The 26,242-nt window shown below is 36.7% G+C and overlaps 1 protein-coding gene across 1 annotated transcript; it reads left to right on the forward strand.

Annotated features, from left to right (window-relative positions):
* On the forward strand, window positions 1–26,242 carry LOC131159451 (probable ADP-ribosylation factor GTPase-activating protein AGD6). Its single transcript, XM_058114374.1, has 3 exons — window positions 1–1,063; window positions 1,165–1,254; window positions 25,468–26,242. The coding sequence occupies exons 1-3, from the start codon at window positions 251–253 to the stop codon at window positions 25,975–25,977; spliced, it is 1,413 nt and encodes a 470-aa protein (XP_057970357.1). The 5' UTR covers window positions 1–250; the 3' UTR covers window positions 25,978–26,242.

Genomic DNA, 26,242 nt, shown 5'->3' on the forward strand with positions numbered 1-26,242 from the left:
GTACATCAATCCAGCCCACTCCCCACTGTGTTACCAAAATAGACGGAACCATTTGGAGATTGACGACAAAATTCAACAGCCACTGTTAATCGACAACAAACGCTTTTGGGGTGTCGGCGATCTCCGGCTCTCTCTCATTTTCTCTCCTCAGAGATAGGACCTTCTCAGGTTCTTCCCCCTCTCTCCCTCTCTCTAGGTTTCAATCGATCCGTGCCGGATCCCTCCGATCCAGTCTCTCGGATCGGGTCCAATGGCGGCATCGCGGCGACTCCGAGAACTCCAATCGCAGCCGGCGAACAAGATCTGCGTCGATTGCTCCCAGAAGAACCCGCAATGGGCGTCGGTGTCGTACGGCGTCTTCATGTGTCTCGAGTGCTCTGGCAAGCACCGCGGCCTCGGCGTTCACATCAGCTTCGTCCGATCGGTGACGATGGACTCCTGGTCGGAGATCCAGCTCAAGAAGATGGAGGCCGGCGGCAACGAGCAGCTTAACGCCTTCCTCGCGCAGTACGGCATCGCTAAGGAGACAGATATCGTCACAAAGTACAATACCCATGCCGCCTCTCTCTATCGGGACCGCATCCAAGCCCTCGCCGAGGGCCGCCCCTGGCGCAACCCGCCCGTCGTGAAGGAGACGCTAGGGTTGGGAAAGAAGAAGCCTCCATTGGCTAGTGGCGGCGGCGGCGGCGGCGGCGGCGGTAATTCTGGGCAAAATGGCGGATGGGATTGTTGGGACAATGACGATGCGTTCAGATCGTCGACAGATATGAGACGGAATCAGTCGACGGGGGACTTCAGGGCTGGAGGCCCGAACGGTGGGCGCGGTATGCCTGCGAGGTCGAGATCGACGGAAGATATTTACACAAGGTCGCAGTTGGAGGCTTCAGCAGCGAACAAGGATAGCTTTTTCGCGAGGAAGATTGCCGAGAATGAGTCTAAGCCGGATGACATCCCGCCTTCCCAAGGGGGGAAGTACGTGGGCTTTGGATCGACTCCGCCTCCCTCCCAGAGGAATAATCCGCAAGGAGATGTTCTCAAGGACACCGTTTCTGTTGTTTCTCAGGTATTTTGTTTCAATCTCCTTCCTGAAAATGATTGATTCTTTTATGGGCTGTTGTGGTTGTACATTTTGATTAATGATTTGATCCTGTTTTTCTGTGTCAGGGATTTGGTAGACTGTCTCTAGTTGCAGCATCTGCAGCTCAGTCTGCAGCCAATGCCGTTCAGGCGGGTACCAAAGAGATCACTTCTAAGGTATTTCACGTTTTATTATATTCAGCGTGTAGGCTAATTTTTCCGACTTGATTTTGGTCAAAGAAAAAAAAGTATATTTACGAGCTATTGATGAAATTTGAATATTGTTCATTTGGTTTTTGTCCCACTATACCTTTTTCTTAGCTGTGAAAATTGTGGATTGCTTGCAAAATGATGCGGAGGGAAGCTGGTTGATCAATATGCAGTTTGTATGATTTAGAAGTTGTCGCTATCTAAAATATCCAGGCTATAAGTCCTATGGTGGTTGGAGTGAGGTTGTATCACCAAGTTCTACAATATGCACTCATAATTGGATAAAAATTGAAGCACTAAGAATTTTAAAAACAAAAGCTGTCAGATGCTATGCTTTTACACTTATAATTGAATTCTGTACAGAATAATTTTTTAAAATGTTATATATTTGTTTTTCTTTTGGGCACTAATTATGTGTTATTCCTACAATGTGGTGATATATGTGTGTATCTTACTCAGCAGAATATTATAGCATCAAGCTTTGCATAAGTATATTTGTTCTGTAACTCAGGACAAGATTGGATAATTTCTGTCCTTTGCAGATTGCACAATAACACACGATGTATAAAAAAACTAGGAATATAGAACATGAGCTTGTAGTCACAAAAAGCTTGCATTGCAAAGTTTAGTCTTTTCTCTCTTTTTCTTGAAATAAACTGTCCACCAAACTGTTTCTTGTGGGGGGGGGGGGGTTTATTTGAAAAAAATGTATTAATAGAAGTGAGAAATAGTATGAGCACAAAAAGTAGGACTAGTTATCCTCCTAATGAAAGCAGAAGGTACAAATAGAAAGAGATGGCAAAGAATGCATCAAAATGTCAATCCATTGAAGACAGCCAATCCTCTTATCCAGAAAAAAAATAAAAAATAAAGACAGCCAATCCTGCTGAAAATCTAAGAAATCAATCCCACAAAATTAAAAAGAAGAAAAAGCCTAGAGAAGCAATGAGGACAGTCCTTTTCCGGAGCATATGAAGGGGCATAGATCTACTTCTTAAAATATATGCATTCTTTTCTTACCAAAGAACTGAAAACATTGCAGCAACCACTCACAACCATAAGCTGGTAGCATTTTTATGCCTTCCAAAGCCTCTAAAGGAAATCAACAAGAAATCCACCAAAGAATTCGGACATATCCAACACTCATCAAACTATCTAATTAACTTATTTTATAATATAATCCATGCTAATAATTGAGAATAAGACTCATTGCTATTATAACACGTACACGCATTGGGAGATAAAATTTATATGACCTCCTTGTTATTTTTAACTATACAAGGGGGCTAACCAAACAAAAGCGTAGATTTTTGAGGGTACTTTGGCTTTCAAAATATGATTAGCACACTGAATGCATTTTGTAATCCTACAATTAGAATGTATAAGATGACGTATGGATACAAATACATCCTGATGTGTTTCTAAAGCTTGATGTGCATTAGTGCATGACCAAATTGTAAAATATATATATTTTTAATTTTTGGATTACAAATAATCTCTCTAAGCACGGAAGTAAGATTGCTTATATCTTGCTCCCTAGACCCCCGGTAGTGTGAGGGGTCTTGTACACTTGGTGTTGCGGATCCATTACTTGAATACTATTGAGATTTTGATTAAAATGAATGACTTAACTTTGAAGATAGGTTTCTCCCTCTATTTATAATACAAATTAAATACATTCTAATGGCAATAATACCCTTACGAACCTTCACTAATTAACATACTAACACAATAATAATATTAAAAGATATAAATAACCTTTGACACTCCCCCTCAAGTTGGTGCATAAATGTCATATGCTTCTATCTTGTTACGAATAAATTTAACATGAGCACCGTCCAATGCTTTGGTAAACAAATCAGCAAGCTGCATATCAGACTTTACATAAGCGGTAGTAATGAGCTTCTGCACAAGTTTTTATCGAACAAAATGACAATCAACTTTAACGTGCTTCGTCCGCTCATGAAAGGCTAGGTCGGGGGCAATATCAAGAGCAGTTTAATTGTCACACATCAACTTCATAGGGTGAAAATGAGAAATACCCAATTCTTCCAAAATGTTCTTCAACTAGACAAGTTCACAATTAGTGTGAGCCATAACTCTATATTCTGATTTAGCACTTGACCTGACCACCACAATTTATTTTTTACTCTTTTAAGAAACCAAATTTCCACCAACCAAGATACAGTACCCAGTTGTGGGTACCCAATCGGTAGGCAACCCTACCAAATTTGCCTCTGTATGTCCATGGATATAAGTGTGACCGTAATCACGATATAAAAGACTTCTCTCGGGTGCACCTTTGAGATATTTCAAGATGCGAATTATTGTGTCCCAGTGACTTGTCCTCGGAGAATCTAGATATTGACTCTCAACACTTGTTGCAAAAGATATATCCAGGATTGACTGTGAAATAATTCAACTTTCCAACAAGTCTCTGATATTGTCTAGGATTAGGTAGCAAATTACCCATATCCGACACTAACTTGCTGTTAGGATCCACATGAGATCTAAATACTTCTATACCCAAGAAGTATTTCAACGGTCGCAAATCTTTGGTTTGAAACTTAGTTCGTAGAAAAAGTTTGAGACTTTGAATATCTTTATCACCATCACCTGTAATAACAATATCATCCACATAAACAACAAGAAGGATCCTATCCAATGAAGTATGATGATGATAAAACATGGAATGATCCATTGCACACCGTCGAAGACCAAACTCAATTACTATAACACTGAAATGACCAAACCATGCTTTGGGAGACTGTTTTAAACCATATAGAACCTTCTTGAGCCGAAACACTAAGCTTGACTCCCCTTGAGCAACAAACCCAAGTGGTTGCTCCATATAAACTTCCTCCTCAAGGTCACAATGCAAGAAGACATTCTTCACATCTAATAGATGCAAAGGTCAGTGACAATTAGTAGCCAAGGAGATAAATAGATGCACTGATGTAAGTTTGGCAACCAAAGAAAAAATATCAAAATAATTCAAACCATACACTGAGTATATCCTGTAGCTACGGGACTGACCTTTAGATGAGCCACAAAACCATCAGGGTTGACTTTCACACTGTAAACTGAACGACAACCAACCACAAACTTGTTAGGAGGAAGAGGTACTAAGTCCCAAGTGCCATTGTCATGTAAAACATTCATCTCTTCAACCATAGCATTCCTCCACCTAGAATGGGTTGAGGCTTCCAAAACAGATTTAGGAAGGGTTGTAAATAATGGAGCAGTAACAAAACAATAATAGGAGGGTGATAAGGAGTCATAACAAACATAGTTGGAAATGGGATGTTGAGTACATGTGTGTTTACCTTTTTGAACAACAATAGAAGGATCAACATCATGGGGAGTATGATCATTAGACAGGGAAACCCAATGCGTGGTAGTAGAAGTTAAGAGGGGACCCTCTTCCTTGGAGCTGTCGTTGTGAATACACCTGCAAATTAGGATGGTCAAGATGATGAGAAGGATTTGAACTACATGGAGACTCAGATGGTTGGTTAGGCAAGGACAACAAAGTAGATAATGGAAGATTAGGCAAAGGAAGAGACTCATTGAGCTCAGAAGCACTCAGGGACTAGGTGTAGTAAGGTGTAGACTCAAAGAAGGTAACATTGAGAGAAACAAATAAGCGATGCAGCACAGGACTATAACAACGATATCTCTTTTGAGTATATGAGTAGCCCAGAAAGACACATTTTGTAGCATGACGATCCAACTTATCCACCCTAGATGGTAGTTGATGAAAAAAGGAGACACACCAAGGGAGAGAGAATAAAGGTGAATTAGGAAAGAGAATGGAATAGATTTTACCAGTAAGAATAGAGGATGTCATCTTGTTGATCAGATAACAAGCAATAAGTACAACATCACTTCAAAACACTTTTAAGTACATGCATTTAATAAAGTAAGGTGCAAGTGATTTCAAGAATATGCCTATTTTTCCTCTCTGTAACCCCATTTTGTTGAGGAGTGTAGGCACAGGATGATTGATGGACAATACCAAAATGAGTCATATATGTAGTGAATTGTATATTGAAATACTCTTTCTACATTATCACTTCGAAGTATTCGAACTGGCAAACCAAACATGAAATAACTTGGATCGATCTTTTATTAAATATAGCTAAGTCATTCTTGAATAATCGTCCACAAAGGTTACAAAGTACCGGAAACCCAACTTGGACACAATTCTACTAGGACCCCAAAAATCAGAATGAACTAACATAAAAGGGCTTGCAGCCCATTTATTGACTTGAGAAGTGAAAGGGAAACGATGTTGTTTTCCCAACTGACAAGACTCACAATCATGACTAGACATAGAACTCAAATTAGGAACAAGACATTTTAGCTTTTCCAATTAAGGATGATAAAGACAACAATGAATTTGGAAAGGTGTGGTAACAACTGTACAGGTGGTAGAAGGAAATAGTGGCTCAAAGTGATAGAATCCACTAGCTTCACACCCTCCTCCACTCGTATTTCTCGTTTTCAAATGCTGAATAATCACATAATTTGGGAAGAATGTCACTGAACAATTCATGGATTTAGTAATCTTGCTAACGGACATATGATTGAAAGGAAATTTGGGAATATATAAAACCGAAAGAAGAGAAATAGAAGAAGTAGTATTTATAGTACTAGTTCCCTGGACTAGAGTGGTGGATCCATCAACAAGAGTAAACACAAGGTAAATTTGCAGGATATTGAAGAGTGGAGAAGAAGCTAGGCATACCTGTGACATGATTAGTGGTAGCGGAGTCTATGATCCAAGGACTAGGACGAGAAGAATTAGATGACAGACATACTGTGGGATTAACTGTTTGGGCAAGAGATGCAATGAGAAGCTTGTTGTGACGCTTGATACTGTTGGAACTTGGAATACTCTTCCTTTGACATGAATACAGTACGTTGCCCCCCACTTGGCCCTAAAGGTGAGGAGTCAGTGGTGGCTGCATTGGCTGCCCCCAAAGGTGTTAAGTCGGTGGTGGTTACATTGCCAACACATGAAGGTCTACTGTGGAGATCCCAACACTGCTCAATAATATCATTACTCCGTCCACAATGAGTGCACTTGCGAGGAGTACCTCTACCTCGTTCGTCTCTACCACCATGACCACTCGAACCACCTCTATAACTTTTGCAATTGTTTGGTAGAAAACTGGAATGATCCTGTGTAGTAAAGGCTGTCTTCTTAGAGTCAAATGCAAGAGCAGGAGAATGCGTCCTAAAGGAAGCACAAAGGATATGAGCATCGGCAAATGATGGCAACTCGGCACTACTAAGTATTTGGGACTGTACTGTCTCAAACTCAGGTCTCAAGCTCCCCAGCACACAAAGGACTGTCATTTGCTCCCTTTGCTGTTGCATCTCACGAATGTCGGAAGTTATAGGTTGCATGGCGTAAAGCTCCTCATGAATGCACATCCTCTCTCCAAAATTATCTGCAACACTTTTTGTAAATGAAAGTACTCTTGGATAAATCATACATATGCGTAATGTTACTGGAGTATAGAACCTTGACATAATCCCAAATCCCCTTGCACATATCTAGATGTATACACATCTGTGCAATCTGTGGTCCATCGAATTCCATAAGAGGGAAACAGTCAAGGGTTCTTGAACCCACACTTCTTTTCTCTTCTCATAAGAAGGATTAGATTGAAGCAAGTGGTTAGATTTTCCTAATCTTGCTAAACAAACTTAAACAACTTTAGACCATTGAACATAGTTCTTTTCATCGAACTTTTGAGTCGTTATCTGTGGCAGTGATGTAGGAAACAGATTTTGGGATCATAGATTCCATCCCAACACTCACAAATCAGCAGCCATACCAATGTCAAACAAGAAGAACAATCAAAACTAATCGGGACAATCACAAACTATGTGAAGCACCAACACAACCACGGATGAGGTGAACGACTCATCGATGGATATAGCACTGCCACAGCCTCACAACTGAACATATGAACTCTGCCACAGCTCCAAAAAACTCGCAAAGAAGCCTTGTCAAACCTTGAGCAGAGATTAATAGAGTACCGAGAGTGCATGGTCGAAAAAGGTTGGATTTTTGGGCAAAAAAAAGCCCAACAGCTTGATAATATTGTCTAGAGAAGGAATCAGAACATGGTAGAGGGAAAAAAGAAAAAAGGTGGTCGGAAACTCACGCGCCAGCGCATGGGATGGGCATTGCCGGCATTTGGCTGGCATGTGGTGGCACATAGGAGCTCCTCCGGTGATGGGGTTTTGTGGGGATAGGCTTTGGAGGGTTCTGTGTTTGGGTATATGGTTGGTTTTGTGAAATAATGAGGGGTGGAGGTGAATCTGAAAAGGACTGCTGCGGGAATGGCTTTTCTGACGACGGCTGAGAAGAGTAGGGTTTAGGTTGGATCACACTCTAATACCATGTTGAGATTTTGATTAAAATGAACGACCTAACTTGAAGATAGGTCTCTCCCTCTATTTATAATACAAATTAAATACATTCTAATGACAATAATACCCTTACTCTAACTCTCACTAATTAATATACTAACACTTAATAATAATACTAAAAGACATAAATAACCTCTAACAAATACTTTTAATTATGTAATAAACATGTGTTGAACCTAAATATAACATTTTAAAGTATCAATGAAGCATAATTTTGTACTGAACTTAATCTTGTTACAACTTTTTTGTTATTTATAAGAAGGAATATCCATTGAATAAAATATAGTAAGTTTTCAATAGGGTATGATTTAAGAAAACACTATCATTAACATAATGCAAGTATATTTGTTTATTACTTATAAGCGTACCTTTGCCATCTGTTTGCTATTTTACTGTGTTTGTATTGTATTGTGCCTATATCATATACCTATATACATCCTTCATTAGGGTATTCCCTTTTGATGCAAATAAGTAGTGGAGGTTGGAGGGTATGGAAAGTAATGTCTTGGTAATATTTTCAATATACACCATCTCAATTTACCTACAACATGGAATATTCAGTTCATGGAACAAGAATGGAATCGTGGTATGGCACTTACTTTAAAATGTGGGACGTTAAGGGTATACTTATGTAGATATATTGGTGAAAATTATGCAATGGCGCGTGTATATTTTGGGGAGGATGTTGAAGTGTTTCAATATCTAGAAGAGATTTTCTTTTGTGGATAATTAATGAATTAAGATGGAGATGGAGTTCCACTTTAGCTAATTAAAATATATTTTATGTAAAAAATATTGAATTAGAACTTAGAATCGTTAGATTTTGCGACTCAGAATGAAAATACAACGCAGTTTAGAATGTTTTTACCAATACGTGGTTTGCTAGGGTGTTAGCATTTTTTGGTAACTGTGAACCATCTAAAGAATAATGAAAGATTGGTTTGAAACGATAATATATCTGTTTTTCTCCCATCAAAATCTAGAGCCTAGACATTGAAATTTTGGAAATAGTCATAAAATTTTGCTGTCTCTACCTTTTAGACCCCACTTTTCATTGCAAACTAATTAAACTAATTGGATTTATATGAGGAAGGTAGAATATCCTTTTATAGGGCTACAGGCTTATAGCACATTGATTGTTTGCGAGGATAAGGGAAATGACCAACTTTAACCATGATTGGTGCTTTGTAGCTATCTAATATAGACTTCTAATTATATTGGTTGGGCATTGCACTTTGTAGTTTTGTCATAGCTCTTAATTTCTTTTGGACAAAGTGAAGTGGACATGAAGTAAAATCATTTAAATTTTTTTCCTAGTTAAAGTTCTTGGTAAAATTCTTGAATTTCTTGTTTCATAATACAACTTTTTTATTAGAATGCAATAGGCACCTAGTTAGGCTTATAGTTTTGTTCGCTTTGATACTATTAAAAACTCTTCTACTAGTCTTTGTGTCAACACTTCTTTGTTTCTAGAACTAGTTCCAAAGTCTCTGTCTCTTGTTTGATTACTGATTTTGGTTTTTATCTCTGCGAAAATGCATTCTGCATGAATACTTATTATTGGATATCATTGCTTCCTTTCTCCTTTGCCCATCATACTATCATTGAGTTTTGCTTCTAACAAATTTTCTCACTTCATAAGATGCTTGTATTTTTACCTTTTGCTTGGGCATTGATTCCTGTTATTGTCTTTCACACCCTAGCTTGTTACTTTGCTTCACACCTCTGTACACATTCCAATTCTTAATTTCTTCCTTCCAGGCCTTTTAATGAATTTCACATGCCATAGCTTGTTATTGCGCTTCTCATATTGTGTCACGAGCCAAGCTTGTTTAGGGCATTATGCTTGCCTGTGACTGCTTGCCTTGTGCGTTTGGGATGGGTTTCCATAATGTAAATGCTAGTGTAGGTTTATTTTCTAGTAGTAATTTCTCCCTATGCTTAAAAAGGCTGTATAACTCCCCGGTCACTTTTATGTTTCCTAGTGCCAGAGTGAGAATAGCATAGAAAGCTCTTTAGGGAAGGGTGAGTGTTCATCAACTTGTAAAACTCACTAGATATTGTCAACGCGTTTAGCCTACTTGCCTCCCTCACTAGAAACACAATTTTAACGGGGGTTTTGCTAATGAATTACGTTGGTTCAATGTTTATTGCTTACTTGTCACTGCTTTCATAAGTTGCTTACTGCTTCCGCTGATATTTGCTTGAATGATAATGAAAGTGTTTTGTGAATGAATTGTGGTAAATGATAGGCTGACTTGGCTAGTTAAACGAGAGAGGTTTAGCTAGCGCCGCACAGGTCCTTTCACAAAGGTGTGAAATAGTCGGCTTGTGACACCTGGTATCAGAGCTCGATTCGTTGCTACGTGAATTCAGTTGCCTTTATTGTGGGATTGGGAAAGCTTTGGTAAACATGATGAGAGCATGTGGATGTGTGTAGACTACTGCGCGCTCAATAAGGTGATAGTGCGCAACAAGTACCTTGTCCCGTTGTTTGCCGATCTGTTGGGTCAGCTGAGTCATGGCAAGTACTTCACTAAACTTGACTTGAGGTCAAGCTGCTATTAGGTAAGGATTGTTGATGGGGATGAGCCGAAGACAACTTGTGTGATGCGGTATGGGGCATATGAATTCTTGGTGATGCCTTTTGGGTTGATGAATGTGCCTGCAACATTCTGTACCTTGATGAATTAGGTATTTCGAGAGTACTCCGACAAGTTTGTTGTAATGTACCTGGATGATATTGTTGTCTACAGTTCCACTCTGGAGGAACATGAAGAGCATCTACGGAAGGTGTTTGACAGTCTGAGGCGGAACAGTTTGTATGTGAAGAAAGATAAGTGTTCTTTCGCTCAGCGGAGGATCAAATTCCTTGGTCATGCGATTGAGCAAGCTTATATAAGAATGGATATGGGGAAGGTAAGGGCGATTCAAGAATGGAAGATCCCAACGACAGTGAAGGAGTTGCGTTCCTTTTTTGGCCTTGCCAACTATTACAGGAAGTTCGTAGAGGGGTATTCGCGAAGAACTACTCCTATGATAGAACTACTGAAGAAGGGTCAGGGGTGGAACTGGACAGAGAAGTGCCAGGGAGCCTTTGATGGCTTGAAGGATGCCATGATGAGAGATCTGGTAGTTGCTCTTTCACATGTCATGAAACCCTTCGAGGTGCAAACAGAGGCACCATACTTCTCCCTTGGAGGAGTCTTATTGCAGGAGGGACATCCTATTGCGTACGAGAGCCGTAAGCTTGTGAAGTAGAGCGGAAGTACACAACTCAAGAGAAGGAGATGCTAGCGGTGATACATTGTCTCTACGTGTGGCGGCATTACTTAATTGGTCCAGGTTTGTGGTGAAAACGGATAACTCGGTGTTAGCCACTTCTTCACACAGCCAAAGTTGACACCCAAACAGGGCCGATGGTAGGAATTCTTGGCAGAATTTGATTTCTCATTTGAGCACGAGGCAGGGTGCTTAAACCAAGTTGCTGATGCACTGAGTAGGAAGGCCAAGTTGGCGGCCTTGCAGATGGCAACATACTTGACTGTGAGTACTGTTACCACGATGATGTAGGAGCGCATCAAAGAAAGCTTAGTTAAAGACCCATTTGCACAGAACCTCATGTAGCTGACTGAAGAGGAGAAAGCACGTTAGTTCTGGATGGAAGACGGATTCCTAATGACCCATGTTAGCCAGCTCTTTGTGCCATGAATTGGTGATCTGAGGAAGACATTGTTGAGAGAGTGTCATGATACTATGTGGGCCGGACATCCAGGATGGCAGTGTACTTTGGCTTTTCTGAAGTAGAGGTATTATTGGCCGCACATGCGTGATGATCTGGTTGATTATACCCGAACTTGTCTCACTTGGCAACAAGAAAAGGTGGAGCGGAAGAAGATTGCAGGGCTACTGGAGCCTCTACTAGTAACATCCAAATCATGGGAATGTGTCTTGCTGGACTTCATTACCAACTTGCCCAAAGTGGGAGATGCAGGGTTTATAATTGTGGTTATAGACAGGTTTTTGAAGTATGATATGTTTATACTAGCACCAAATTATTGTTCGGCAGAGGAGATGACACAATTATTTTTTAAAAATATTGTGAAATGTTGGGGTGTTCCCCAAGACATTGTTAGTGACCGCGATTCATGATTCTTCGACAACTTCTGGACAGAAATTTTCAGAATCCTCGGTTCACAAGTTGAAATCTCTTCGAGTTACAATCCACAAACAGGTGGACAGACGAAGAGATTCAATGGGCTATTGGAAGAGCACTTGCGCCATTTCGCCAACGCCAACTAGAAGAATTGGGTGCAACTACTTGATGTGGTTCAATTATGTTTCAATGCCCAAAAGAGCTCAACAACCAGCAAGAGCCCTTTTGAGCTTGTTACAAGCCAACAACTGCTGTTACCTCACACAGTGGACGAGATGTACAGAGGAAAGAGTCCCAGGGTGTGCATCTTCACCAGAGAATGGAGACAGAATGCAGAGATTGCCTGAGCCTACCTGGAGAAAGCTTCTAAGTGGATGAAGAAGTGGGCATATTAGGGGAGAAGACCACAACACTTCAACGTAGGTGACTTGGTGCTTGTTAAGCTCAATCCTGAATAGATTGGGTCACTACGAGGACGAGGTAGGAGACTACTTCGCAAATATGAAAGACTAGTCCCCATATTGGCCAAAGTCAGGAAGGACTCTTACAGAATTGATCCTCCGACTTGGATGAAAGTGCATCCTGTGTTTCAAGTCAGCTGCCTCAAGTCGTTCAACGCTGATACAGAAGATCCAAGCAGAAGTCGATCAACCAGAGAAGAATTGAAGATAGTGTAACCTAACAGACGTGAAGTTGAAGACATCCTTGTAGATAAAGAGTTCACAATCCTCAAGGAAGAAGCAACGGGAGTTCTTAGAGAAGTGGAAAGGCCTTGACAACGAAGATTAGTTGGGTTTTTGCGGAAGATATGCAACCGTTCATGGACAAAGTAGAAGTGTACCTAGCGTCAAAGTCTACGAGGACGTTGACCGCATAAGTTGGGGAGCGTCACGAGCCGAGTTTGTTTAGGGCATTTTGCTTGCCTGTGACTGCTTGTCTCGTGCGTTTGAGATGAGTTTCCATCATGTAAATGCTAGCGTAGGTTTATTTTCTAGTAGTAGTTTCTCCTTATGCTAAAAAAGGCAGTATGACTCCTCGGTCACTTTGATGTTTCCTAGTGCTAGAGTGAGAATAACATAGAAAGCTCTTTAGCGGAAGGTGAGGGTTCATCAACTTGTAAAACTCACTTGATATTGTCAACGTGTTTAGCCTACTTGCCTCCCTCGGTAGACACACAATTTTAATGGAGGTGTTGTTAATGAATTACGTTGGTTCAATGTTTACTGTTTACTTGCCATTGCTTTTATAAGTTGCTTACTGCTTTTGCTGATATTTGCTTGAATGATAATGAAAGTGTTTTGTGAATGAATTGTAGTAAACGATAGGCTGGCTTGGCTAGTTAAACAAGAGGGGTTTAGCCAGCGCTGCACGATTCTTTCACAAAGGTGTGAAATAGTCTGCCCGTGACACATAGCTTGTTATTGTGCTTCTCATATCTGCACACATTCCATCTCTTAATCTCTTCCTTCAAGGCTTGTTACTGAATTTTATATGCTAACTTGTTACTTTCTTTCTTACGTTTGTACACATGTTTGAATTTCTTATTTCATAATACAACTTTTTATTGGAATGCAAATTTACACACTAGTTGGGCCTACAGTTATCTTTTTCCCTTCCATACTGATGAAAACTCTTCAACTGCTCTTTTGCAGCGATGTTTTTTTGTTACTAGAAGTATTGTTATAGTCTCTATTTGATGTTTGGTTATTGATTTTGCTGCATACCTCCCAAAGATGCATTCTGGATGGATAATTATCATTGCATATCATTGCTTCCTTTCTCCTCCCCTGAGTTGTATCATCATCATGTTTTGCCTCTAATGAATTTCCTTGTACCATAAGATGCTTGAGTTGACCTTTTGCTTTGGATATCTACTCCTGCTATCGAATTTCACATGCTAGCCTATTACTTTGCTTCCCACGTTTGTATGTTTTCCATTTCTTAACTTCTTCCTTCTAGGCATTTAACTTCATACGAACTATAGAAGCTGTTGTGCACCGAATAGAAAGTATTATAGAGTTTTCCTTTTTCCTCTCTCTCACTGAAACAGAGAGTTTTGGAGGAGCTAGGGACTTTTTCAAACAAAATGTGGAAACAGATGTGCTTGCATGTTGTAGACATGAACGTGTTGTTTTTTCTTTTTTTGTGAAAAAAAAATTTTGATCTGAAATAGAAGCATGGAATAAAATGGTCCCCCAAGTTTCTTAAAAAATTTAATGGAACCTGCATCTATAGGACACAAATGGCCCAATTTAATTTTTAAATTTGGTTGTCATCAATTGAATACCCTTTAATGATCTTAAATATATGGTTTTATGGTGTTCTGATCATAAAAATGTGGGTGCTTCCTTTTTTTTTTTCTTCCCTTTTTTCTTTTTAATTTGGCTGCCCTGAATTAATACATCCTCTAATAGCTAATTGTGCATGAGAGCTGGCATTTAGCTTGGACTTGCATTTTTTTTTTTTGGGTTAAAAGGCTTGTATTTTATGCCGGAAATTGTTTTAATTTAATTTCTTCATTTATGCATTTTTACATAATTTTTGATTGAAAGCAGTCATTTTTTTTTAAAGTGCGGTATTTTTTAGTTTTTTTTTGTGGTAAGGTAATTTGAGCAGTTTATCTCTTTTGTATGGATGTACCACAAATTTTGTAATTTTAAGTAAATTTTGTATGAAAAAGATTAAATTTTTTTGTTAGCATTATGTATGCATTATTTTGAATGATATCTGAAATTTTTATTTTTAAATAATTTTGGATTGAAAAAAAGGCTTAATTGTCTTTTCATTTTGTTGTAATTTATTTATTGTTTTCAATGCATCGAAAAAAAACTTGTAGGGCGTTATTTGTTTGTCAACTTGGCTTGTTGACTTCAATAATAAAAATGAACTTTTGGCTGGTTGAAAGCTAACTTGTTATGGTAATTAGGGGTTTTAGTGAATTTTTGTATCAAAGTGGGTGAGTTTGCATCCTCAAGATACGAATAGCTAAAAGATTCTTTATTTTTATTTTACTTTTTTTTACTAGAGAAGTTTGACGTATGCATACCTTCGTTAATGTCCCACAACTTTTTTTTTGGTAATTATTGAAAAATGTTTACCGAAGCATGCTTGCATTAAAGTTACTGGGCTGTCTTTATTTTTAAAGAAATTGACAGACAATTAATGTCTCAAAAGTTTTTTCAGGGTCCATTGTAAGTAAAGAGTAAATTATCCTCGCAAAAAAAAGACAATTAAGTCTTTTTCTTGCATTTAAGATTTATGTGAAAGTGTAACATTATTTTCCATTCAAAATATTGCATAAATAATGAAAGAAAAGTAAAATCTTGTTTTTTCCCATGCAAAATTGTTGTTAGAATAGAAAATTTATGGTCCATTCATGCAAAATATAAAACCAAAAATTATCTTAACAAAAAATAAAAATAATGCACTTGTTACAAAAGAAAATTCCATAAAAAAAATTTGAAAGAGGTAGAAATAAGAAAATTATGAAAAATAATTTTCATGCGAAATATAAAAAATTAAATTTTTAATAATTTCATATGTAAAATAGAAGCCTTTTAAAATCAAAAGCACATAAACATGCAGGTCAAATGATGGTTGTCATGCATTTAATGCAATTAGTTGTTGGAGGGATTATTGATTTAACTTGAGGCATCCATTTTATTTTTTAAAATAAATAGATAAGAGGAGCATCTGTATTTTGAAGATTCAAATACCATAAAGCCATGCATTCAATGGTGTTGCTGGTAGCTCAATTCATAGCAGCCACTATTTTTTCAATTGAGAAGTCTGAGACTTGAAGATGTTGGGTGTCCTTACTTATTTTCATAATTTTTTTATTTAGAAAAATGCATGTTCGTAAGATGTTTTGTATTTCGTTTGAAAATTCCCTGGGAAAAGAAAGCATCCCAAACCACAAGTTGAAAAATTATCTATTGATGGTGTGTATAGACTGTGGTAGTTAAAATTGCTGTCAGATACTGCAACAAAATGAATTTGACCTGCATAGAATTGCAAATTGTTAGGATCACAATGGGATTGTAGAAGAACTGGTAGGATTGTAGTGGGATTGCAGGATTGTGAGATCCTATGGACATTTATATATTTAAAATATTTACTCAAACACTCATGTTATAGGCTTGCTTTTTGTAGTGTATAACTTGTACATAAAATGGACAAGTTAGAGGTTGTTTGGTATAATTTCTAATTTATGTTTTTTTGCTTTCTGTTTCCATTGTAGTTTAGCGAAGAAACAAGCAAAAAGAAAATGCTCATCTGTGCTACTAGTTTTTATTTTCCGTTATTGGTTTTCAGCTGTTGCGGCAAGAGCTGAAAACCAAAATTTAAGATTCAGCTGTAGTGACAAGCTGTCGTTATAATAGCAGTCTAGCAGAATTAATTTTTGTGAATTAAACTTGTGCTCATTTTCAAGGGAAAAAATTAAAATGAAACTATCATGTCAATCTAAAATAAAATTATCCAAAATTTTGAAAAATAATTATTATAATGAAATTTTACTTTTATTATAATACTTTCTAATGTGTATTATTTTGATTATTCTAATCATATTTTTTAATTATTATTTTACTCAGGAATAAAAATAAACGTGCTTTCAATTTGGTTTTAATTTATTTTAGTTTTATCAATATTGGTGAAAGGGGCTGCTTTTTAGTTTTTAATTTATTTTTTATTTTTTATTTTTTAATTTTGGCAGTGATATTAAAGTGTCCCTTAGGTAGCCATTTGTTTTATTTTATATTACTGAAATTATGACTCAAAAATTTATTTTTAGTTCATTGATGATTATTAAGTGGTGCTAACTTTAAACAATACGAATGAAGATAGACGGGTTTGACAGTAATAATGATCATTATTAGTGATAACAATGAGACAATGGCGACTTTGCTTCTGACGTTAATGATAAGAAGCTAGCTTGATGATTGTTTGGCTAATTGGCTTTCATTTGCCTAGAATTTTTTTTATTTTTATTAAATAGATTTGGGCATTCTCTGGTCTAGTTGTTGTTGAGTGTTGACTTATTTGTGTTTATGTTTTTGTTTTTTAATGCGTATTTATATTTTTTCCATTGTAAGCCATTTAGGAATGCAACAAATTGGACACTTAATCCTTTTTTTTTGGGTCTTATGAGGACTCTTCCCAAGGTCTGCATGCGACTTCCTGAGTGTTCAATACTTTCCAACTTCTGTAGGTTCATTTTATAGAAATTTAAAATAACATACAAATGCATTTTTCATATTTATTTATATAGTTAACAGAATCTTACAATCGTTGATCTGATCCTTCTAACCATCCTAGTGATATCATGTAGGATCCCAATTTTAATAACCTTGGTATGGGCTAAGGTGAACTCAATCTTCTTTCATTTCAACTTCCAATAAACCCCGTGTGTGGTCAGTTGACATATTCAAGGACTCATATGCATTATATTACCCTACATAAGAATCATAATTTTGATCATGGATAATTGTAAGCATCCTTCATAGAACTGAATTTTTCAAAATATAAACATCTCTAAAATCTAAATAAATAGTCAAAAATTCTTTGAACTGCGACTGCGATTATATTGATATACCTTAAATTGTCTTGCGATGATAAATGACATTAAAATTATTTGCAAAATTTCATGGTGGCTTTTGTTGTGCTTTGAAAATAAATATTCATGTTATGTACATTCTAAATCACAATCGACATTGTGTAGCTTAACAATTCCTGTGTCTGCAATTTTCCCACTGAAATTCATTGTGATGGACCAATTGAAGCTATAAACAATGAATCCCAAAACATAACCTTGCCTTAATTCCAACATTTTGTTGCTACAAAATTTGCTCAACATTCTGAAAAGTTGAATCATTCGCAATGGTAATATTCCTGTGCCCTTCAACGTTGGAGTCCTTTCCTTGTATAGTTATATTTAATTCTATAGACCACCCTCACCTCCCCAGTCGTCGCATGCCCCCATTACTGCTGCAAATGTGTCTGCTTCTTGTGGGAATTTCTATTTTTGCCCTTTTCTTTTTGGTGGTGGGTAGAGCTTCACGTCTAGTGGATATAATGGGCTTCTCTACTTCCATCTCATGCCCATTCGAATAAAATTGAATCATTTACCATTGGAGTGCTTGAAAGTGATTATGATGTCTTGTACTGAATTATGAAAAGTAATTGTTGAGGATGAATTTTATAAGAAGAATATGTACAGGCTTTGATAACTTTAAATTTTATTCACAAATATCGTAAGTAATGCCTTTTTTTTTTTGGAATTATTTGCAAGTTATCCAAATAAAAGTTATGGAGAAGATATCCTTCTAGTTCTCCATCCCAATGTATGGAAAGATATATATATTTTAAAAATAAATAAAAATGCATCTAGATTCCTTTACCAAGCATACTTAAAAAAAAAAAAAAAAGTCCAAGTTTTGGTTAATTGTTTCATGAGGTTCCCAATTTTGTCACATCCCTGTGCTAAGACAGTTTACAACCCCAACTTACCACAATGTTTACATGGAAAATAACCTTACCTAATCCTAGTAGCAGGAAAGAGATCTAAGAGTTATAAATGATAATCATTTTTGACAGTTATTTAATGTTTTGGTGTACAAAAAATGAAATTCATTCATCTGACTGATTAAACTCTACTCACTGATAGAACTGCACATATCCATAATCTTTTTGCATTCTTTATCCTCCCAAAGTGCCTAAAAGCTGTCGGCCAAGTAACCCAACACTCACTGAATAAACAAACAAGCTTGTTCCATAAGCTCCAGGCAACAGAACATTGAAGAAACAGATGAACATGCAACTTGGCACTGTTGTAACACAGCACGCAAACATGAGAGAAAGCTTAATGAGGTCCTCTAATCCAATTTGTGTGGACTTATGGACCAAAGAATGAGAAAGAAGAGCTTGAGGAAAAACTAAGAGTCACTAGGCTGGCTGTGGCAAGCATGGTGTGGAAAGAATGGCAAGATGGATGCCTAGCTGAGTATAGCCAGGGGACCCTTTTGAATGGAGACTATGAAGTATGAACCCCCATTCCTATGTGTTTCCTTCTTGATGATTGGAATGCTTGACTTTATGCCCAGTGTTTTAGGGATTTGAATGACTTAAGAAAGAATTAGATTTGAGAGGATAGTCTCAGACTCTTCAAAAGTATCAGTTTCCTTTTCTTAGTTCTTGTTCTGTGGCATTAAATCTGTATTTCATTATATGATGCATTGCATTGATGTACTCAAAATAGAAAAAATAATTGACAGGACACTCTGTTCTTCATAATGTACCTCAGTTCAAATAAACTGAAATTTAAATCTTGTGATGTAATTTCTAAAATTCATATTGTAATTAAATTTCCTCCTGATTCATGGTTCGACCTGTCCTTTTTGCTATTACCAAGCTCAAGCACAAGTTTCTAAAGAGATATCTATTAGTGTCGCTCTTTCCAATGTTGACTCCTGGTTAATCTTTTGCTTCTGTTTGCTTTTCTTCCACCTCATGAACAACTTGCTAATAAAATATGTATACTATTGTAAGGAGCATTGGTGATTTTTGTTTTGTTTTTTTGTTTGTTTGTTTGTATTGTTTTTATTTTTGGGGGTGGGGGGGGTGGACAATCTGGAGGTATTTCTTGATTGAATAATATCTAGAAAACTTCTTTGGGTTGTATCAATTGATGGGTGAGAGGAAGGTCCTCCTTGTCGATGCTAAACTATAGGGGAGGGGCAAAGTATGATACAGCCATTGAATAACATAATTTTTTGTCCCCTGTATACTAGCAGTTTTTGCAATTTAGGGTTTTGATTGTATGAAATTATTGAGTTTCAATGTTTGGGGATAGAATTGTAATGTTTGCTGTCCTGCGCATTAGGATTATTTAAGTAATTTGGTCAAAAGTTTAAATTTATCAAGGTAACTTGGTCTCCAAGTTTACTTCGTCACCAGGTATGGGGGTCTACATGTTTTAGTGGGCTTTGATTGATGAAGTTTTGAGTTATTTAAATTAATTGAAGGCAAGTGTTCCTTGAGTATTTGTCTCCCCTTGCTCCATGCTCTTCTTTTTATGCAGCTATTCAGAGCTCCTGAGCTTCTCCTTTTCCTCTTACACCCCTAACCATTTTCCATCCTCTTACCCAGTGAAAGGCTTAAAACTGTATAATACTTCTCTGCCTATACTGCTACAAGATCTTGACTCTAGTAATTGAAAATCCTAATCTTCTTGCTTCCCAGAATTTCCAGCTACATATTCCATCTGTTCCTGCCCTCTTCTGTCATCGAAGCTATATTTAATCATACCCTAGTTGGAATGAGAAGATCACTGATCCCGGGAGAGAGAACTGGAAGCTGTAGATGCAAAGATAAGCTGTTGTTGCATTGGGAAGAGGAAGGGAGAGTCACAGAAGCCTTATGCGCACATTTGCGCATACGCACAGAGAGGGAGAGAGAGAGAGGTCCCATCATTGTTGCTGTATGGATAGACCTTGAAGCCAAAGAGGTCATTCAGTTTTGTGTTCATTTAGGGTTGTGAAACAGTTTTTTGATTAGTTTGGACCTTTGGTTTAACAATGATTATTATAATATTTAATAAAAAGGCAGCGGCAGGATGTGTGTAGGAATACTTTTTTAATGTATGGAACATTTCATTTTGTGACTGGTCCATGTGATTGAACATCATGCCTTTGACCTTTTTTGGTTTGAAAAAGGCCAGCTGGGTTTAATGGATATAATGTGCTGAAATTAGTTTAAAAGGGTGAAAAGACCAAAAAACTGCTCTTTGAAAAAACAAATGAAATAACATACAACAAAAAAGACCAAGCCTTAAGTCCCACTAGATAGAGCCAGCTATATGAATTTCTTGATGCCATTCCACATGTTCTGCGGCAGGTACCTTTAGACAGTTAATAGTGTTGCCAAATGCTTACTATCCTGGTCCCAGGTTTTCCTATGTTTACTTCCCCTCGTATTGGCTCTAGCATTAACTATAAAAATCACTCCTGACAAGATCATAATTTGGCCTATATTTGCCCAAACCATCTTACCCGCCCTACAGTTGCTATGCACAACTTGCTGCAAATGTTTGCATTCCTTAGTTTTCACTGCACATCCATATTACACCCTAATTTTTGTAGCATTACTTCCATATTGCTTAGATTGTCTTGTAGCTGTTGTATTGAACTTTCCTTTTAAATTTAGAGGTTTTCTACAATTGCACAACATACCTGATGCAGTTTTCCTTTTTATTGCTATGCATAACTTGCCACAAACGTTTTCATTCCTTAGTTTTCACTGCACATCCATATTACACCCTAATTTTTGTAACATTACTTCCATGTTGCTTAGATTGTCTTATAGCTGTTGTATTGAACTTTCCTTTTAAATTTATAAGTTTTCCTCAATCTCACAACATACTTGATGCAGTTTTCCTTTTTACCCAACCTGCTTGAACATTCTGGATTATATGTCTTTCATTTCTCCTTTAGTTTGCATAATAGATTAAAGGCACTGAAATCTACAACTACATGGAATTTCTTGACCATCGAGTGATATTTTCCATATTATTCCTTCTGGACATACTGAAATTGCATCTATAACTTCTACTACTTTTGAATCCTTTGGATTTCAAAGCTTCTCTCCATATTCTCGCTTAGATTCTACTGCACCCCTAGTTTCATCAATGGGCACAATATTGTTTGTGAATAGAATAAACCTTTGAATTTCATTTTGGATTTGTCTTGTAAATTCATCTGTAGCTAAACAGAAAAGATAATGACTCAAAACCCTTGTTGCACACAAATTGTGATTGGAAAATCCCTAGACTCTGTCCTTGTGGTCCCAATACTAGTTATCTCTAATGACATCAATATACTTGCTACCTACACACTTCTTTTCTGATACCCTCCATACAACTTCTCTACATACTTTGTTATAGGCTTTGTCTAGGTTGAGAAAAACCATATTCAAAGGCCTCTTATTTTTCGTAAATGTTTCCATTAATCTTTTTATTTGAAATATAGTCTCCATGGCTGATCTCCTAGGCATAAATAAAATTGATTTTCCCGTGGCCCATTCTAACTCTAGTCTTTGTTCAGTTGCCCTTTACCACAACTTAATTATATAACTCATGAAATTAATTTTCCAGTGGTAATTAGAAATTTGATTATCTCTTTTACTTTTAAGTATAGGTATTAAAATGTTTCTTCTGCATTCATCAGGCATTCTTTTAGTTCCTATGATTCTGATTAATAAACTTGTCTTGGTTAACCATATGCAGGAATTAAAGTGCTTCTCTATTCATCAGACATTTTCTTAGTCCTTATTGTTTTCTTAAATAAATTTGTTAGCCATACTACTTCCTTGTCTCCTAAAGCATTTCCATATTTCAAGAAGAAAGTGGCTCTTCAAAATCTTCAATTTTTTTTTTTATGCATCTTTAACTTCTTGTACTCCAACCTTGCAGATATATCTAAAATTGTTGATATTTTTATCCATTTCTTGAAAGTTTATGCCTTCTACCAGTTTCTATATACAAATTATATCATGGTCTAAGTTTAGCTTCACTAACAATTTCTTCACATTTTTCTCAGCCTCTTTATCTTAAGCCACATTCTTTTAGTTTCTGCTTTTTTGATGATGTGATATCGTCGCTAACTCCCTTGGTTGCTTATCCTCCCGTTGGATTCAGCTAAAACCTTTTCCATCATATCTCTAATAGACCTAGCTGCACTATTCTAAAGGTGGATTGTGTCTACGTTTTCTATTTTCCAGTTGCCCATTTCTACAGTTCCATTTGAAATTATATTACATTTTTATCTTGTGTTCAAGTGTTCAACCACCTAGTTCTTTTACATTAATCTATTTTACTATTTCTTCATTTTTGCAGTGCGTGTGTATAATCCTATGTTGTTTGGTTAAAATGGGGCTTGGGATAAACCTACAACTTGTACAAGATAATCAGTCTTACCATAGTTAAGAAAAAATCCTTCTATTTTTGTCCACTCTTGAAGGCGATTGTATGTTCTTGTCTTTTCTTAAAGTGTGTATACATCGTTACAAGGTCAGATGACAGAAAACTCTAAAATCATATCAACACTCATTTTTGCTTCTGTAGTCTAGTTTTTCATGTACCCATTATAACAATTATTATTTTTTTCTGTGTATCCATTTAAATACCATTTGTGTCTTCCAAAAATGGTCTTTTAAATTTTTTTGACAAATCCTCAAGTAAGCGCTATTGGCATTATTTAACTATATTTTTTCCCTCTACTCTGACATCTACAATTCTTTTATATATATTCCCAGTCTATCCAAGTTTAAATCTTGATTTAAATTTTAACATTTTAATTTGTCAAGATTTCCTTCCAACTACTAAGTTTCTTGAAGGCAAATTATGTTAATTTTTCATCTAAACATTTTGTCAACTTTCTCCATGCTTTTTTAGAGTTGAGGGTAGTTGGCTAGATCTTCATTTAACATATATGTATGTATGTATGTATGTATGTGTGTGTGCATTGTAATTGGTAAGGACCACTATTATCAATATAGTGACAAATTGTATCCTCACCTTTATCTTTGGGACTGGCTTTTTGCGTACAGTCAGTCTGCAGAGAAAGGTGGAGGGCTGCATTAGGGTAGCCCCACAGCCTATGTAGAACTTGTAAAATCTCTATGAGATGGATCTTTTTTTCTTAACAATTGTAAATAATGTTAATTATTTTGGCTAATTACCAGGTATGAAAAAACGGAAAAAATAATCTGTTAACAGATTTCCTGAACCACTAGACTATGGAGGCATACTTGCCTGACTCCTGACTGCAACCATACTATAATAATAGACTAGTGCGAGTATGAACAGTTTTTTGGGATTGATTCCTTTCTCATCCAGCCAAGCAAAATGGCCAGCATAGAGATCTTGAACTTTCCTGATATTCCTATCGTGTAATTTAGTTTACTTGTTCTTTATAAAATTTACTTAGTAGTGCTAGTCATGTTAAACTTGCATTATTTCCTGCATTTTCTTTGCTAGTCTAGTGTTGATAGTTTACTAGTGCCCATTCTAAATTCACAATGGTGGTGGGTTGTGATTGCATACACCATGGTGGGTTGTGATTGCATACACCATTTTTGGCAACTCACAAGGCCTCCCCCCCAACATGCACACACCCCAGGAAAAAATCTTGAGAAATTTATAAAGTTCCTTTTTAGAGCTACACATTCTTTAAAACCAAGACTGAGTTTGAAGATTGAAGTGATTAAAAGTGTTCCAAAGGTTGAAAGACATTGGTTCAACCTGCGAGTCTTGCTAGGATTCCAAGGTTGATGTGGTTGAATTCTTCTTGAAACACCTTGTAGCCTGTGCATCCAGGCTGTCATGGAGAGTCTTATTTTTCTTTAGGAAATATGGGTAATTGTTTTTTTTTTTTTGAAGAGTTTGTTAGCGGAGAAAATTTTACTCTAGTCTAGGATACTATTTTCTTTTTTCCTACCATACTTTTATATATAAATATACTCTAAATTAGGAAATTATCGTCTTCTTTCCTAGGTGCAATTTCTTTGTAAGTACCTCAATGTAGATTATTTTTTTTTTGAATGATTTGACTTTGTAGGGTTTTCTTTAATGTTTTTTAAAAAAAAAACATCTCTGCATCAAACAAAAAATTTTATCTTTTTCTTTAATTTTCATTTAGCTAATGCCAGAATTAATATATGAAAAAACATTGTTTTGAATGCTAAATAGTGTTTTGGGGGCTTAAAGTTGGATTTCATGGAATAATGTGTAGTACCTAGGGGCGAGCATAATGTGTAGTACCTAGGGGTGACAATAATTTAGTTAAAATCGAATTAATTGAGTAAATTTAGTCGGCTCGGTTCGGTTAAAAATTTATTTGGTTTGGTTTGGTTTTTATTTTTCGTTGAATTTTGATTTTTGATTTTCGGTTCAGTTTTGAGTTTGGTTGCTTCAGTTAACTGAATTAACCGAATAATGTAAATTAATAATAAATTATTATATATGTTATATATTAAAATATTTTATATATTATATGCATATATATTAAAAATTTATATTTTATATATATTAAAATATTAAATCGCTTAAGTTCAGTTAACCAATTTTATTGAAATTCAGTTTGGCCAGTTTTGAGTTCGGTTAATATGAAATTTTGGTTTGGTTTGGTTAATGAAATTTTTTAATTGAAATTTTTGGTTAATTAACTGAATTAACCGAATCGATTGAATGCTCACCCCTAGTAGTACCTTCTCCTTTGCCTCTTTCAACCTCTTTTTTATGAGAAGCATTTTGATTCGTTGAGTTGGCAAACTTTAATTGAGTTAAAATGATTTCTTATTAAAAAAAAAAAAAAATCAAGTCTAAAGTCCCACTAGATTGCTGTTATGATTTCTTTTCATACCCCTAGCGTAACCCTGCATGTCGAGATTCCATTGACATGATAATCATTTTGCATAAAGTCCCTGATGCATGAACTATGAAGTGTTGAACTTTCATTTATTCTGTGATATTAATAACATTTTTTTATTTTTTATTTTTATAAATATTTTTGAAAACACAGGTGAGAGATGGTGGTTATGATTACAAGGTCAATGAAACTGTCAATGTCGTCACTTTAAAGACATCGGAGATTGGACAGAAGACATGGGGGATCATGAAAGGGGTCATGGCAATGGCTTCTCAAAAAGTCGAAGAGTACGCCAAGGATGGCATCAACTGGAAGGAAGGCTGGGAACGAAATGACAACGAGAGAAATGGCTACTACCAGGAGTTTGGGCACGAGTCTAAAGGAAGGAGCTCTTCCCCTGGAGGAGTGCAGCCGTCATCAAGCGGGCATTTCAATTCCGCCGACTCCAACTCATGGGATGATTGGGATCGCAAAGATAGTAGGAAGGAGGAGTCTGTTAAAGTGAGCGCATCCCCCCACAATGGGGATGGATGGGCTGGTTGGGATGATGCCAAAGATGATGGATATGACAATTCTTACCAGAATGCTGCTGCGTCTGACAAGCGAGCCGTTGGTCATAACGGGAAATCAGATTCTACCTGGACTGGTGGCGGCTTTCTCTAAGGTTAGTAGTATATTTACTTACACCCCATTTAGTTTTTTTTCTTTCTTTCATCTGCCTTTCTTCCTCTTTTTTCTTTTGTTTTTTGTTTTTTCCGGAATTCTACATTGTTGGGAAGGCCTTGTGTGTTGGAAAAATAGTTTATATATATGCAGTTAACCCTCAACTGCTCATTCTGAAAGAGACGACTTTTATTTGTGACGTGAGGAATGTTATATTGCGACTCCAATTATTCAAAAAGTGCCCAGTGACTTTCAACTTGTTTAA

The sequence above is a fragment of the Malania oleifera genome, chromosome 7, assembly GCF_029873635.1.
Source record: "Malania oleifera isolate guangnan ecotype guangnan chromosome 7, ASM2987363v1, whole genome shotgun sequence".
Lineage (NCBI taxonomy): Eukaryota > Viridiplantae > Streptophyta > Magnoliopsida > Santalales > Ximeniaceae > Malania > Malania oleifera.

Coding starts and splice junctions, on each gene's coding strand:
- LOC131159451 (XM_058114374.1), top strand. CDS start 251: ATGGCGGCATCGCGGCGACTCCGAGAACTCCAATCGCAGCCGGCGAAC. Junction 1,064..1,164: donor CCGTTTCTGTTGTTTCTCAG/GTATTTTGTTTC, acceptor TTTCTGTGTCAG/GGATTTGGTAGACTGTCTCT. Junction 1,255..25,467: donor CCAAAGAGATCACTTCTAAG/GTATTTCACGTT, acceptor TTGAAAACACAG/GTGAGAGATGGTGGTTATGA.